Raw genomic sequence first — 16,475 nt, 5'->3', positions numbered from 1 at the left:
AATATTGGACCAAATACTTAACTTTTGACTACTTTAATACACATACTGTATAAGTGAATTTGTCCCAATACTTTTGGGCCCCTAAAACGGGGAGACTATGACCAAAAAGTGCTGTAATTGTTTAACGGTTCACCTGATTTGGATGGAAATAGCCTCATACTAAAGCTGACAGTCTGCACTTTAACCTCGTGTATCATTCAAATCCAACGTGCTGGAGTACAGAGCCAAAACAACAACAACTGTCACAACACTGAGCTCGCTGTAGAAACAAACATGGTATGATATTATAGAGGAAGCATTTGTTCACAAACTGGGTCAGAGCAGGTCAACTGTCCTGCTTCATATGAGATTACCCCTTCTTTAAAATAACACCAGAAATATGACAAGATGGAACGACATACTCAGGACATTTGATAACAATGAAGGACAATAAAACTATTGGTACTCTTCATAGAGTCTGAATGAATATAGAGTAGGCTTACATGCACAGATGTCCTTTGAGAAAGAAAAAAAAACACCCGATTATTCACAACAACAAAAATACTACAAGATCACTTAGATAGAAATAGAATACTAGAATGGACATGAGTAATTCCATTTCCATGGTCACTATCCCCAAACGGTAGCTATGAGAGGTTCTAGAGTTAAACATCTGACCAGTGTAGCAAATTAGAAAGTTCAATATCTTTAGACAGAATTGAGTCAAACATAACAAGGACTGGATGGATGTAAATAACACTAACAACGGAGAACAAGAAATGTGTCCACTACCCAATTATCTCAATATCAAGGTAGGATCAGCTAGTTACACAGGTCTATTAGGCTACGGCCATTCACTAACAAGTCAGACCAGGAACTGTTAAGCTAGTAGTAACAGAACCAACTGGAATGAATCTGAGTAGTTCAAGGCCACGAGGATTTGTGTGTTTAACATTGTCCTTCAAATACTTAATGTCCATAGTATGATGTGCTTGGCCACTGAGGCTGCTAGTGGATCAGGAAGAGTGTCCTGGGTTACTGATCAGTATTGTCCAATGGTAAGCGTACACATACAATCAAATGGTAAAAAAAAAAGCTAAACCAGTTGTTCATATTGGTATGACCAGACCAACCTCACATTAAAGGGCTTTCCAGGCAGGAAGTGGCGGTGGAGTTTCCCATTCATTTTCAATGGAGCTAGGTGGGGGGGCCGAATTCTATCCAGGCAGAGTGGTCAGCAGCACACTTTAAGTCTCCAGTCAAAAAAAAATACTTGTCCAATTGAGGCTAAAACATGTCAGTTAATGAATTCATTATTGCCGTAGTAATATGACAGCTTGCTCAAACTCCTCCCACCTCACCCGAGGTCTCGGCTTCCCCTTCTGTTAAGTACCATGTACGTAACAATTATTTCAAAAGTTATTACAAAAGTAGAAAATAATCCACTATCCCATCAACAGGATATGAGCTAGCTGGTGAGAACAACTTAAGGTTTGGTGTCTTTGTCTTAGCCAGGTTTATCTGGGCTGAGGGAGAATGCAGTACTGGTCTGCTCCAGTATATGGTGCCACTGAGCTGAGGACTGCTGTCTGTGAGAGGGTCAGCGGTTCAAGGTCAGACAGCCAGACGGCTGTTCTGCTGCTGTAGGGGGCTCCAGGCGGCCGTGTGCCCAGGTGCATCCTGGGAGTAGGCTCCTCCTCTGCCCTCGCAGGAGAATGACTGGTTCTCCTCCTTGGGAATGCTCCTTCCCACCCCACACAGACGGCGATGACGTAGCAGACGGTCCGTCCGCGAGAAACTCTGGAACCGGGGCAGAGGGAAAGCATACAAGTAACAAATGATGGGAGTCAGTGTAATGTACATATTGACCCCAAACCATGTTCAGTAGGCAAATGTTGCAGATAGAAATGTCATGAATAGAGCCGACATGATTCCATATTCTACATAACATATTTCTATCTGAATGTTCTACAACGTTGTGCATTGCTGACAGTACCCCAGGTGTGTGTGTACAGTGTGCACAATGTACATTGAACAGAAATATAAAAACGCAACAGGTTGTGTGTTTGTCCGTTGTTTCATGGGCTGAAATTAACGTTCCCATAAGATTCGTTCGATACGCACAAAAATCGTATTTCTCTCAAATGATGTGCACAAATTTGATTACATCCCTGTTAGTGAGCATTTCTCCTTTTCCAAGATAAACCATCCACCTGACAAGTGTGGCATATCAAAAAGCTGATGAAACATGATCATTACACAGGTGCACTTTGTGCTGGGAACAATAGGCCACTCTAAAATGTGCAGTTATGTCACACAACATAATGCCACAGATGTCTCAAGTTTTGAGGGAGTGTGCAATTGGCATGCTGACTGCAGGAATGTCCACCAGAGCTGTTAATTTCTCTACCATAAGCTGCCTCCAATGTGATTTTAGAGAATTTGGCAACATGTCCAAACGGCCTCACAACCGCAGACCTGACTGCAGCTCGGCGTCGTAACCGACTTCAGTGGGCAAATGCTCACCTTCGATGGCCACTGGCACGTTGGAGAAGTGTGCTCTTCACGGATTAATCAGTTTCAACTGTACCGGGCAGATGGCAGACAACATGTATGGTGTCTTGTGGGCGAGTGGTTTGCTGATTTAATTTAACATTTCAAATTTGATGTTAACGTTGTGAACAGAGTACCCCATGGTGGCGATGGGGTTATGGTATGGGCAGGCATAAGCTACAGACAACGAACACAATTGCATTTTATCAATGGCAATTTGAATAAACAGAGGTACCGTGAGGAGATCCTGAGGCCCATTCATCCGCCTGATCAACTCTATGCGAAGGAGATGTGTCGTGCTGCATGAGGCAAATGGTGGTCACACCAGATACTGACTGGTTTTCTGGTCCATGGCCTCACTTTTTTTTTTTTTTAAAAGGTATCTGTGACCAACCAATGCATCTCTGTATTCCCAGTCATGTGAAATCGATAGATTAGGGCCTGATTTATTTAAATTGACTAATGTTCTTATATGAACTGTAATTCAGTCAAATCTTTGAAATTGTTGCATTTATATTTTTGTTCAGTGTAGATCTCGCTTACCTGATTGCAGCGATCACACTGGTAGGGCTTCTCGCCACTGTGAACTCTCTTGTGTCTGTCCAGGTGGTATCGCTGAATAAAGCGCATGTCACACACGTCACACGCAAATGGCTTCTCCCCTAAACAACAACACAGTTCAAATCTTAATGCTATAGATTGAATTTGTACCTTTTGGGGTACAAATTACTTTCTACAGACTTTTTTTTACACAGTAGTTACATAGCAAAATATATATAGTTATTTGATATACATTATTACATCTGGATAGATAGTACTTAAGCACATCCAGTATACATTATACACTCCGTGGCTAGTTTATTAGTTACAGCCTGTTCATGAAAATGGTTCACTCCTACAGACAGTGAGTCACGTGACCGTGGCTTTCTATATAAAGCCATCAGACAGACGTCGAGGCATTCAGCTACTGTTCGATTGAACGTAGGAATGGGCAAAATGAGTGACCTAAGCGACTTTGAGCGTATATGATTGTCTGTGCCAGTCGCGACAGTTCCAGTATCTCAGAAACGGCCAGTCTCCTGTGCTTTTCACACATGACAGTGTCTAGGGTTTGCCAAAAATGGTGCGAAAAAACAACATCCAGTCAGCATGTGGGCGGAAGCAGCTTGTTGATGAGAGGTCAAAGGGGAATGGCAAGAATCGTGCAAGCTAACAGGCGGGCCACAGACAAATAACAGAGCAATACAACAGTGGTGTGCAGAACAGCATCTCGGAACTCATCAGTCCTTGTCACGGATGAGCGAATGCAGCAGACGACCACACCGGGTTCCACTCCTATCAGCTAAAAACGAAAAGCGGCTCTAGTGGGCATGGGATCACCAACACCGGACAATTGAAGAGTGGAAAAACATTGCCTCGCCTGACAAATCCCAGTTTCTGTTGCTTCTTGCTGATGGCAGCATGAGACCATGGCACAATCCAGCCTGGTGTCTACGGTAGAGGTTGACCGATCATGATTTTTCACTGCCGATACAGATTATTGGAGGACCAACAAAAGCCGATACCGATTAATCGGACGATTGTATTTATTTATAATGACAATCACAACAATACTGAATGAACACTTATTTTAACTTAATACATCAATCAAATAAATTTAGCCTCAAATAAATAATGAAAACATGTTCAATTTGGTTTAAATAATGCAAAAACAAAGTGTTGGAGAAGAAAGTAAAAGTGCAAAATGTGCCATGTAAAAAAAGCTAACGTTTAAGTTCCTTGCTCAGAACATATGAAAGCTGGTGGTTCCCTTTAACATGAGTCTTCAATATTCCCAGGTAAGAAGTTTTAGGTTGATGTTATTATAGGACTATTTCTCTCTATACCATATACCTTTGACTATTGGATGTTCTTATAGGCACTTTAGTATTGCCAGTGTAACAGTATAGCTTCCGTCCCTCTCCTCGCCCCTACCTGGGCTTGAACCAGGAACACATCAACAACAGCCACCCTCGAAGCATCGTTACCGATCGCTCCACAAAAGCCGCGGCCCTTGCAGAGCAAGGGGAACAACTACTTCAAGTCTCAGAGCGAGTGACGTTTGAAACGCTATTAGCGCGCACCCCGCTAACTAGCTAGCCATTTCACATCGGTTACACCAGCCTAATCTCGGGAGTTGATTGGCTTTAAGTCATAAACAGCTCAATGCTTGAAGCATTGCGAAGAGCTGCTGGCAAACGCACGAAAGTGCTGTTTGAATGAATGCTTATGAGCCTGCTGCTGCCTACCACCGCTCGGTCAGACTGCTCTATCAAATCATAGACTTAATTATAATAACACACAGAAATACGAGCCTTAGGTTATTAATATGGTCAAATACGGAAACTATCATTTTGAAAATAAAATGTTTATTCTTTCTGTGAAATACGGAACCGTTCCGTATTTTATCTAAACGGGTGGCATCCATAAGTCTAAATACTCCTGTTACATTGCACAACCTTCAATGTTATGTCATAATTACGTAAAATTCTGGCAAATTAGTTCGCAACGAGCCAGGCGGCCCAAACTGATGCATATACCCTGACTCTGCGTGCAATGAACGCACGAGAAGTGACACAATTTCCCTAGTTTAATATTGCCTGCTAACATGAATTTCTTTTAACTAAATATGCAGGTTTAAAAATATATACTTCTGTGTATTGATTTTAAGAAAGGCATTGATGTTTATGGTTAGGTACATTCGTGCAACGATTATGCTTTTTTTCGCAAATGCACTTTTGTTAAATCATCCCCCGTTTGGCGAAGTCGGCTGTCTTTGTTAGGAAGAAATAGTCTTCACAGTTCGCAACGAGCCAGGCGGACCAAACTGCTGCATATACCCTGACTGTTGCACAGAACGCAAGAGAAGTGACACAATTTCCCTAGTTAAAAGAAGTTCATGTTAACAGGCAATATTAACTAAATATGCAGGTTTAAAAATATATACTTGTGTATTGATTTTAAGAAAGGCGTTGATGAAAGCTATGATTCAATGATAAATTAACAGGCACCGCAACGATTATATGCAACGCAGGACAAGCTAGATAAACTAGTAATATCATCAACCATGTGTAGTTAACTAGTGATTATGTTAAGATTGATTGTTTTTTATAAGATACGTTTAATGCTAGCTAGCACCCTTACGTTGGCTCCTTGCTACACTCGCATAACAGGTAGTCAGCCTGCCACGCAGTCTCCTTGTGGAGTGCAATGTAATCGGCCATGATCGGTGTCCAAAAATGCCGATTACCGATTGTTATGAAAACTTGAAAATCGGCCCATTCCGATTAATCGGTCGACCTCTAGTCTACGGTACAGGCTGGTGGTGTAATTGTGTGGGGAATGTTTTCCTGGCACACGTTCAGTCCCTTGATACCAATTAAGCAAAGTTTCCATGCCCCGAAGAATTCAGGCTTTTCTGGAGGCAAAGGGTGGTCCGACCCGATACTAGATGGGTGTACCTAATAAACTGGCTAGCTCATCTAGCTCGTCTGGGCTCGTTGCTGTTAGCTAGTACATGGACAAGCAGTACTGTAGTAGTCAGACATGACAGGAATTACCACCATAGCTGGGTCCTTCATTTTTTTAAAGAAAAATAAAACATTTGCTTTTAATTGCGAGTCGTGCATGTTTCTCTACTAATTAATGTTTTTTATGACTTGTGTTATAACGGTTAACACATTTTACGAGTATTCCTGAGCAAGGAAGGGGAAACGTAATGCGATACAAACCTGTATGTGTGAGAATGTGCCGCTTCAGGTGGTAGCTACTCCGGAATGCTCCATAGCAGTGCTCACAGATAAAGTTCTTCTGTACTTGTGAATTATGATCATCATCACCCCCATTAATATTCATCTCCACCTGCTGAGAAACACAATGAGTTTAAAATATTACAACTTCTCATATTATATACACACACACACAATAAGTGTAACGCTACAGCACGCACACTTCTGTCCTGCAATTGTATCCATCACTGTACATGCCATTTCCCCCACTCTCACATAAACACAACTTACCTCCACTTTCTCTCTCAGCTTGTTGGGTGTCGCTGATTTTCTGTGCTTCTTTTTTGTCGGTTGTGTGTTCTGGCTGGCCTGCATATCTTTCTCATCCAGCAGCCTGGGTGCGTGAAATGAGTGTCCATCCTTTCTAATAAACTATCGAGAGGAGAGAGAAGGAAAAATTGGTGGGGGAAATGGGTGATAATTCATATGTTTCTAACATACCAACCAAAATGGAGCTACTGCTTAGATATGTATTCTTTTTTTGTTGTTGATAGATTTACTATAACTACATGAATATAATTTAAGATTAATTGCCAGATTAACCCCACAATGTAAAGAATCTTCAAATAGGCACATCCTTCTATTCTTCTCTTCACTGCATTCCATTTTCTCTTATTTTTTTCCCGTTCAGTTTTTTTTTTTACTCTCAAAATGACAAGTATATATAGAGAATCAACTAAATTGAATGTTCTGAGTCCATGGCAATGCATAGATCACAACGGAAGACAATTCTTTAGGTCTGGGAAAAAAACAAAAACATTTAGATTTTTTGGTGTAATTCTCCTTTACTTCAAGTGCGTACCTAGTGAGAGAGGAACGCGTTTTGGTAGCAATGTGTCTGTACTGCACATGTGAGGGCAGAGTCTGCTAAACAAATTCCCACCAATTGATACAAATAATCAGTATATTATTGACAGGTAGGCCTACTTCGCAGTTAACATTTAATTGAGAAAACGTTTCTGTCTACCCACAAGACGGTTATCATAAGCATTGCTAACTGGCTATACAAAGTGATAGTCAAACGCGCGCACACACAGACAGGCAATGTTGCTGGAAATTATTTGCCAGATATTGTTATATTTGGATTTTTAAGCCAATTGTGGCTAACCAAGTGTGGGACAATGTAAATGTGGCTGTGATTGGATAGTATCTGGGAGCTTGCAGTGTCTGATACAGTATTTGTGAGATTTGTTTATGACAGTTTGCGGTTGAACACATGAAAAATGTACTTTCTGCATTGTTTGGCGAGCTGCTCATAGTCAGGCTGCATGTGTCTATTTCTCACCAGGGGTGGGCAGCTGACCCCCAAGGGCAGGACCATGTGGCTGTGGTGGGACTGGTGATTGTTGTGGTGTCCATGGTGTGATTGGTGAGACTGCTGCTGGTGGCTCTCAGGGTTGTTGATGTCCCTCTGGCCCTGGTCATGCTGTGACATCTTCTTTTGTCCCCCAGACATGTTGTTGGCCTGCATCAGGGCCATGCTGGACAGCACCGCCTCACAGCCCAGCAACCCAGCCTGGAGGAACAACAAAAACAGCAGTTCAGTTGGACAGTAGTATGGTGGCCTAGGAGGGTCATCAACTCAGACTGCAGGAACTACACAGGACAAGCAGCAGCTCAGAGTCAGCATCAGGGTCAATGTCAGGACCACAGTCTCACGCATAAAGGCTGACACAGGGACTGCAGATGGTCGTCCACTGACTGTTTTCAGACTATTTTTGGCCTGGTCTGTCAGGCCTCTAGTGGAAAGACTCAAGAGAAAAAGTGAGAATGAGAGAAGGGCTTCAAGCCATGAATGTAATGGAATTGTGGCACAAAAACAAAAAACAAGAGACAAAATAAATAAAAACAAAAATGGAAAGAAGGAAGGAGAATTCAACTGACCCATTTCATGTGGTCTCGAACTGAGTTGTTGGGATGGTGTGTCATCGCCGGTGCGTGGATTGAATGCGTGTGTGTTTGGGGGTACAGGGGCGCATCAAGGGGGTTCACTCAGGATGAGGGGTGTGAGAAGACTACACCCACCCAAATCATCAGGTGGCAAAGCCTGGAAATAGAGGGTTATTGTGAGGCCAAATTATTTGACCATGACTACTGGTAATCAAATTCAGGCCTAATATATCTAATAGAGTGTAATTTGGTTTAATTATCAGGGGTGCTCGGTCATTGCTTATCCATATATTTATATGTACATATTCTTATTCCATCCCTTTACTTAGATTTGTGTGTATTAGGTAGTTGTGGAATTGTTAGGTTACTTGTTAGATATTGCTGCACTGTCAGAACTATAAGCACATGCATTTCTCTACACTCGCATTAACATCTGCTAACCATGTGTGTGACCAATAAAATGATTTTATACATTTGGCATGGTCAACAAAGAAAGTTGATATCAGGCTTGAAGACAGCAGCCAATGGTTTGGTGTATGCTTCCTCTTCCCATGGAAAACAAAAGATTCTTGTCAAATATTGTTGCAATGATGACAGAAATAAAGCTGGAGAAGGAGGACAAACACATTCTGTTCATGAATATGATCTGGAAAAGGGGTTATGATTCATGCATGTGCAGGTTACTCAAGATACCATTCAATGATGACCCAAGTATAGGCTAACGATATGATATCACATGTTAAGAGTCAAGTACAAAAACAAACAGGAAAGCATAGTTTACCCTATACACACAGTTGATCGATCGTGTGATCCCTCTACTCTACAAATAAGTACTCTAGTCTCCATGCAAAGCGCCCGCTAAAGTTGCCTAGAAGTGAGGGGCTAAAGCTGCCTGGACGTGAAGGCCTATCTACCTAGCTTGTTAGAGCTCACTTCAAATGCAGTATTATTCAGTGCACTTAGACTGCATTGCCCTAGTTAACTACAATAATGTCTGAATACTAAGCGAGCTCAACGTTACAGAAGGAGCTAGCTACCTAATTAGCAAGCTAAGTTAGTTGGCTAACGTTAGCTATTTAACGATAGCAAGACATCTTCACTGAGTTTCCGACGCCAAACACCAACACATAGCTATGGGGTAACGTTAGCTAAAACCGTGAGTGAAAATATTGTTTGGTTAAATATTTTGAGAATTAGCGATCATTGAGGTAACTTATGGGGTAAAGCAAGGGTCTGCTTAGGTGAAGCTAGCGCAAGATGACTCACTGGTTGGGTACCCCCCTCAGACAACACAACAGCCAGGAAAGGCGTGCGGGTTGAGCGCCGACTACAAACTGTCATAACTCTCATTGCCTTACAATTCTGGGAAATAACTTATGCATTGCAACTCTATGGTGGCTTTGTTGGGAATAACATTTTAGAATGGGTTTACCTTAGGTTTTTTTTTGTTTTGCAGATTAATATTTCTTGTCGGAGTTCCAATTTTCTCAGTTTACAAACACAGGAAACTACACCGGAAGTGTTCCCCGGGGAGAGCGTCCACATTATGAGTTTAATGACGCATGACATCGGCCATGTTGGTAAGGGAAATATAGGGGGCTTGCTGTTGCGGCGCCATGTTGGAAGACCAGATAATTTTTTTATTTTTATTAACAGTAACATGCAAAACATAAACATAACAGCCAGAGGGATTCCAAAGAAATTCCAAAGAAATTAGAAAAAAAATATTCCACATTATATCAAATCAAATACAGACATATAGCGAATACATTTTTTTGACATTTTGTTTTGTATACGTTTTAAAGACTAAATAGTTTTCCACATCAGATAAAAAAAATTAAGAAAAGGGTATTTTTCTTCATAAATTTTGATTTGTGTATGAAACATTTTCCTAATAAAATAAAGAGATTTATGACATACTCACGTTCAATTGTGGAATCAGTGTACTAAAAAAATATGTCAAACTTAGAAATTTCAATGGTTGTATGTAATTTGAGGCCAAGATATAGTTTTACATCAGTCCAGAACACTTCACTATATAAACAATTACAGAATAAGTGTTCAATAGATTCAGTTTCTAGTTCACAAAAACTGCATTCACTGGTAACATCAAGTATGTATTTAGAAATCAAGCTATTACACGGATAGAATCTATGGATTATCTTATTAAAGGAGATCTCCTTCACTTTATTGGTCACCATAAATTTGTGTGGAGTGAGCCAAGCACGGTGCCAGTTTACATCAAACGATGAAGCCCAACAAAATATCGCAGAGGGAATAGACTTCCTGTAGAAAATATCCCTTAATAAACGATTGTCGTATCTAGTAGACCAATGCCATTCACCTGAACATTGCTTACAATCGGAGATATTCCAAAATATGTATTATTCTGAAGTAAAGTTTTTATCCCACTAGGTATAGCTTTAATAACAGTGTCATATTCCTTGCTTGAAACCTCAAAGTTGTATCTTTCCATAAATTCTCTCCGTGTAAATAGATTCCCACTATTATCAACTAATTGGCTGACAAGAATAATGTTTTTCGAGAACCATTTATGGTTAAATAACATCTTGTTTCTATGTAATATCGACCCATTGTTCCATATAAAACATTTATGAGGTGAAAAGTTGTGTTTATACAACAAAGCCCAGCACATTAAAGCCTGCTTGTGAAAATCCACCAGTTTCACAGGAAGTTTACCCACAATATATGGACATTGTAGTAAAAAATTAAGCCCTCCGAACTTCTGAAAAACAAAATGAGGTATAATATTCCAGAAACGATGAGGATTTTTTATGTACCTTTTAATCCAGTTAACCTTTGATATCTGATTGAAGAGAGTGAAATCTAAGACATTTAGACCGCCATCACAAACCCTGTTGGTGATAACATCTCTTTTTATCTTATGTGGCTTGTTTTTCCATATGAAGTTGTACAAAAGTCTATCTAAGGTACAGCAAGTGGATTTGGGAATGTCAATAGATGAAAAAAGATAGGATGCACGAGATAGCTCCTCAGCTTTGGATAAAAGCACCCTTCCTTGAAGACTTAAATCCCTCCCTAACCATGAGGATAATTTTTTTTGGACAGATTCAGTTACAGGGTTCAAATTAAGATCATTCATAGCCTTAAGATTTTTGGTGATCTTTACACCAAGGTAGGTTACAGTATCTTTTTCAGAGATGTTACAATCTGCTGGATTGACAGCTTCTTTCAAAACAAACATCTCACATTTGGAAAGATTTAAAACCAAACCTGAGATTTTGGAGAACTGCTTCACGATATCCAATGCTAATCTAGCTTGAGACACATTTTTCAAAAAAAGTGAGGTGTCATCTGCCAGTTGGGATATCTTGATCTCTCTGGCCTGGAATGTAATGCCCTCAAATTGACTTTTATGAACTAATGAGCATAGCATTTGAGATACTAACAAAAATAAAAAAAGGTGAAATTGGACAACCTTGTCGTATTCCTTTGTAAACGTTAAACCTCGGATGTTCCATGACAGGGTTTGATACAGCTATTGCCACCATTATAGAGTTCTAATAGCATCAACAAAAAAACGACCAAATTTCAAATGCTTAAGACAATCAAAGATAAAATTGTGACTTACTGTATCAAATGCTTTCTGAAAATCCAAAAATAGGATAACAGGGAAGTCATCTAATAGATCACAATACTCAACCAAGTCTAACACCAGCCTGAGATTATTAGATATATGGCACCCTTTCATAAACCCTGATTGACATTCATCAATCAGATCATTTAAGCAAGACTTTAACCTTTTTGCAAAGATTAAGGCTATAATTTTGTAGTCGTTATTTAGGAGTGTGATTGGACGCCAATTATCAATACTTAGGAGATCCTTGTGTGGTTTAGGTATAAGAGTAATAACCCCTTGCTTCAGAGAGGCAGGTAGTTCTCCCTTCTTTATAGCCTCCTTAAAGGTTTCAAGTAAAAAAGGTGCTATTTCTTCAAAGAAGGTTTTGTAAAATTCAGAGGTTAATCCATCACAACCTGGAGATTTGTTCTTTTTTAATTGAGCAACCCCGTACTGGATGTCCATAATGGATAAATCTTGGCAACAAGACTGATTGAGTTCTTCATTAATCGAATTAACATTCTCTATAGAATCAAGGAGATCCTTAGAGTCACTCAAATTGTTATCTAAGGAGTAAAGATTCTCATAAAATGTAGTGGTAAATTCTGATAACAACTCTATCCTCAGTGGTAACCCCATTAATCTTAAGTTTCCGAAGTGTGTTGAGTTCCCCTCTCCTCTTCTCCAAATTAAAAAAGTATCTACTGTTCTTTTCACCTTTTTCAAACCATTGTTTTCTAGATCTTATGAAAGCTCCTCTAGCCTTTTCCTCATACAATGTATCTAGTTGATTCTGTAAATCATTCAATTTAGCTTTCTCATTAAGATCAAGATGCTCAATCTCTGTGATATCAGCAATTGTTTTAGAGAGTTCAGCTACCTCACATCTCCTTCTTAAAGCAAGCCGTTTTCCATAAGTAATACAGGCTGAGCGGATTTTAAATTTCATCAGTTCCCAATATTTCCCATATTCTGCATTAGATGTAGCTAAACTCCAGTAAACAGAAATTAGCTTCTTAATCACATTTTTTAAATCATCATGCAATAACAATGAGTTATTTAATTTCCAGTAACCACCAGAGTATTTCTTACTATCATTACTGCATATTCTTACAGTCAACCATATGACTTTATGATCCGTCAGGACAACAGGCAGTATTTTTACCTCTACAGTGTTGGGCTCAAGACTAGAGGTTATCACCCACAAATCTATTCTTGATTGTAAGGAACGATCTCTATTACTCCATGTGTATTGTATCTCTCCAGGGTTTTTTACTCTCCATATGTCAATTAAGTCCAGGCTTTGGCAGAAATTCACCAACTTGTTCACACCAATGTTAGGCCTATCAGTCTCATTATAATAAACCATATTAAAATCTCCACCAACTATAATCTGACTGGATGGATATTTTCTCAGAAGACTTTTAAGAATTTCTTCAATTTCCTCTAGAAGTAAGTTATTTGGAGGACTAGAACAGTATCCATATACATTACACAACACAAATAATCTGTCCATGTGGTTGATGACCGCTACTAGCCAATGTCCATTGGAGTCCATTTGAGTAAACAAAAATTTCCCTTTGAAATTGTGTGCTAAAATTGCAACCCCAGCTGAATGATTTGTCCCGTGGGTCAAAAAAATGTCACTGCCCCACAGATTTTCCCAATAATTATAGTCCTCTTTGCATGAATGTGTTTCTTGAACGAATACAAGATCTGCGTTGCAGTCCTTACAAAACAAAAAAAAGCTTTTCTCTTCAACAGGTTACGTATTCCCCTGGCATTGATTGACATAAACTTCAAGTCCATATCTATAGAATCGAAAGAAAAATCCTATGCAATCTCAACTTTACCCTCTCTATAAAATGTTGCTTCATATATGTATTAACAGAAGTCTTAACTTGTAAAATAGTAACACCATGTTTCAAAAGTAGAACATTCAGTTTGCAGTGAGGGAGGAACTACCTTGTAAACCTACTGACAGAACAAATCACCCCAGTCGTATTTCTTTACCGTTGGCGAAAAAGGCTCTGATTCCCCTGTAGTATCCACCCTTTCCTTGATTTCGGGCCTGTTGTACAAGAGGCCACAATTTTGCCTTTGCTGCCTTGTCTGCTGCAGTCAAGTCCTCACCGAATCTAAGTTTTTTTTCTTTCAGAAAGGCACTTTCCTTTGCTTTCTTCCAAACTGCATCTCTCGCTGTGCGAAAAGCAAACTGGATGATGATCGATCGGCTGACGATGGCATCTTGTTTCTTCCCAATACGATGAGCGACATCCACAGCCATATCCATATATCCATCGGGGAAGTCCGGTGCCACACGGTTACAGATGTCTCTTACTAAGCGCTTCACATTCTCATCCTGGTCCTCGGGGACACCGTAAAGCCGTAGCCCCCACCTTCTCCGGTATCGCTCTGCTTCCGATAAGCGCCCTTGCATGTCTGCGATGGTCTTCTCCTGAGCAGTGCATTTCTCAGACATAGCAGTGTTTGCAAGTTTAAGCTCTTCGATACTCTTGTATGCATGATTCAGAGAGGTCTCGAGGTCAATTATTTTTTATGTGTTTTCGCGTATCATTTTCTCCAGACCATCGGCTCTTTCGTTTATCTTTGCAGAGACAGCATCGATTATGTTGACCTGTAGTTCGTGCAAAGACAATTCTGTCTGTGTCTTTTTGGGTGCAGGACTATTGACTGAATTTTCAGAATCAACCGAATGTCCAGAATCCTCCATTTCTTCTCCTGAGGAGTCAGGTGGCGGTTTTTCTCCAATGTATGAGTGCTCAGCTAGCAACTGCCTTCTCCTCCCTTTGCTCTTTCGCACATTTTTTCCTTCCATTTCTCTAAGTTTTGAATCAAATTATCGGTCAACTAAGCGTTGTTCTCTATTGTGTTTACTATAAGCCAAGTTCCGTTACATTTAAGTAAGTTTGAGAGGGATAAAAGTTAAGGTTACTTGGAGCAAGCGGAAATCTCGTCTGCACTCGCCGCCATCTTCCAGACCTCTTGGAAGACCAGAGTCAGTCTGGTGGAAGTCCTCCAATCCCCCACATGGCTGGCTACGTTTAGCTACCAGCGGAAACGTCATAGGGATTACCTGTGAGCTATCTAGCTAGCTACGGAAACTTGGTGTTCAGGCTAACTCAAATGAGCTGCTAAAGTAGCTTTACATACTGTATATTAGGGGTCTCCAACAGTTCGATCGTGAGTTACCAGTAGCTTGCAGCCCACCTTTGAGTAGATCGCCAAACAGTTCCGAAACTACTTCCAATTTTCAAGTGTACCACCGCAAACTCTCATTAACAATAATCAGAAACCACAAGCTCCCAGCTGCTATCTAATCAACGCAAAATTGCTATTATCGCAACCCTGGTTGGCCGCTATTGTTTTACAAAGCCAAACCTATCAAAATATGTCAATTAATTTCCAGCAGTATTGCCCCTGTCGGTCTGTGGTGCCCGCATTTGTTTATCACTGTGTGTAACCATCTTGTGGGCTGATAGAAATACTTTCCCCAAAGCCTTCTCAATTAAATGTTAACTGTAAAGTAGGCTTACCTGGCAGAAGCACTGTATATCATTTGTTATTTGCAAACTTTGCCATGAAATTAGCAGCAGCAGCACATAACCATTGCTAGACCGGCACATTTCTCACTCCATAACTCTTCTGATGTGATTTAAGCATTGACATGGACTCAGAACAGATTTGAGGCTGGTGAGTAATCAAGGGCTGATTGCTCACCAGCAGTACAGGGCCCATAAAGCTGCCAGAAAAGTATCACACTGGAGGGTTGGAGGTAGTGAGAGGTTACTACCGGATAGAAGTCCGCATGCTAGAACCAAGGGGCTCTGTGGTCTACCCCAGAGGAGACAGCATTTCCCGGAGCCCAGAAGGCGGTAACCCGGAAGAGGTCTCCTGGAGGAGACCGATTTTATTTTTCTTTATTGTTTTAAATAAACACCTTTGAAACTGAGGTATCACACTTGTGTTCCTGTCAGATCTGTGTAAACGTCTTGATCAAACCCCCTCGTCTGCCACAAGTGATGGAGAATGCGGGCAGACCAGGGTTGATGTTTAAGCAGTATCAGCATAGACAAGTTGATAGCTCAGTTCGTTTGGGCCCAACAAGCGCAACAGGACATTCACGAATGAACGCTGGAAGAACAGCATCTACAGAATTTCCACCTGCTTTAGGAAGTCCGGAAGCTGCGAGGAGAAACGCAGACCGAATCGCATCCCAATCAGTTTTTTATCAAGCTACCGGAGGATGAAGACATCGAGACTTACCTCTGCACGTTTGAATTGACAGCACTCCGAGAAGGATGACCCAAGGCGAAGTGGGAGAGTCTGCTGGCCCTGTTTCTCTCCGGAGACTCCCAAAAGGCGTATTATAACCTCATCACCGAACAGGCGGCTAACTACGACTGTCTCAAGAGGGAGGTACTCAGCCGCTATGGGTACAGCCTGGCCCGTTGAGCCCAACTGGAGGTTCGTGGCGAAGCTTCCCCCGAGCCCAGATGAGCGACCTACTGTACATCACCAGGGCATGGCTCCTAACCGACATAGCCACCCACCTGGTAATCAACAAAGTGGTCATGGATTGCTTCTTACGGGCGCTACCTCAC

The 16,475-nt window shown here is 40.9% G+C and overlaps 1 protein-coding gene across 6 annotated transcripts; it reads right to left on the bottom strand.

The window, feature by feature from the left end:
• Positions 1-344: 344 nt before the first annotated feature.
• On the bottom strand, positions 345-15,523 carry LOC106567069 (zinc finger protein 740). Of its 6 annotated transcripts, none has more exons than XM_014135928.1 (7): positions 15,408-15,495; positions 8,244-8,406; positions 7,645-7,875; positions 6,591-6,731; positions 6,303-6,435; positions 3,076-3,194; positions 345-1,779 (listed from the first exon to the last, which is right to left on the bottom strand). In XM_014135928.1, the coding sequence occupies exons 2-7, from the start codon at positions 8,286-8,288 to the stop codon at positions 1,594-1,596; spliced, it is 855 nt and encodes a 284-aa protein (XP_013991403.1). In that variant the 5' UTR covers positions 8,289-8,406; positions 15,408-15,495; the 3' UTR covers positions 345-1,593. The 6 variants fall into 6 exon arrangements, with proteins under 6 accessions (XP_013991403.1, XP_013991402.1, XP_013991405.1 ...); XM_014135927.1 differs by lacking the exon at positions 15,408-15,495 and adding an exon at positions 9,682-9,774; XM_014135930.2 differs by lacking the exon at positions 15,408-15,495 and adding an exon at positions 9,031-9,660.
• Positions 15,524-16,475: the final 952 nt, after the last annotated feature.

Source organism: Salmo salar, chromosome ssa13 (assembly GCF_905237065.1).
Source record: "Salmo salar chromosome ssa13, Ssal_v3.1, whole genome shotgun sequence".
NCBI lineage: Eukaryota > Metazoa > Chordata > Actinopteri > Salmoniformes > Salmonidae > Salmo > Salmo salar.
This window is presented reverse-complemented; position numbering and strand designations above follow the sequence as displayed.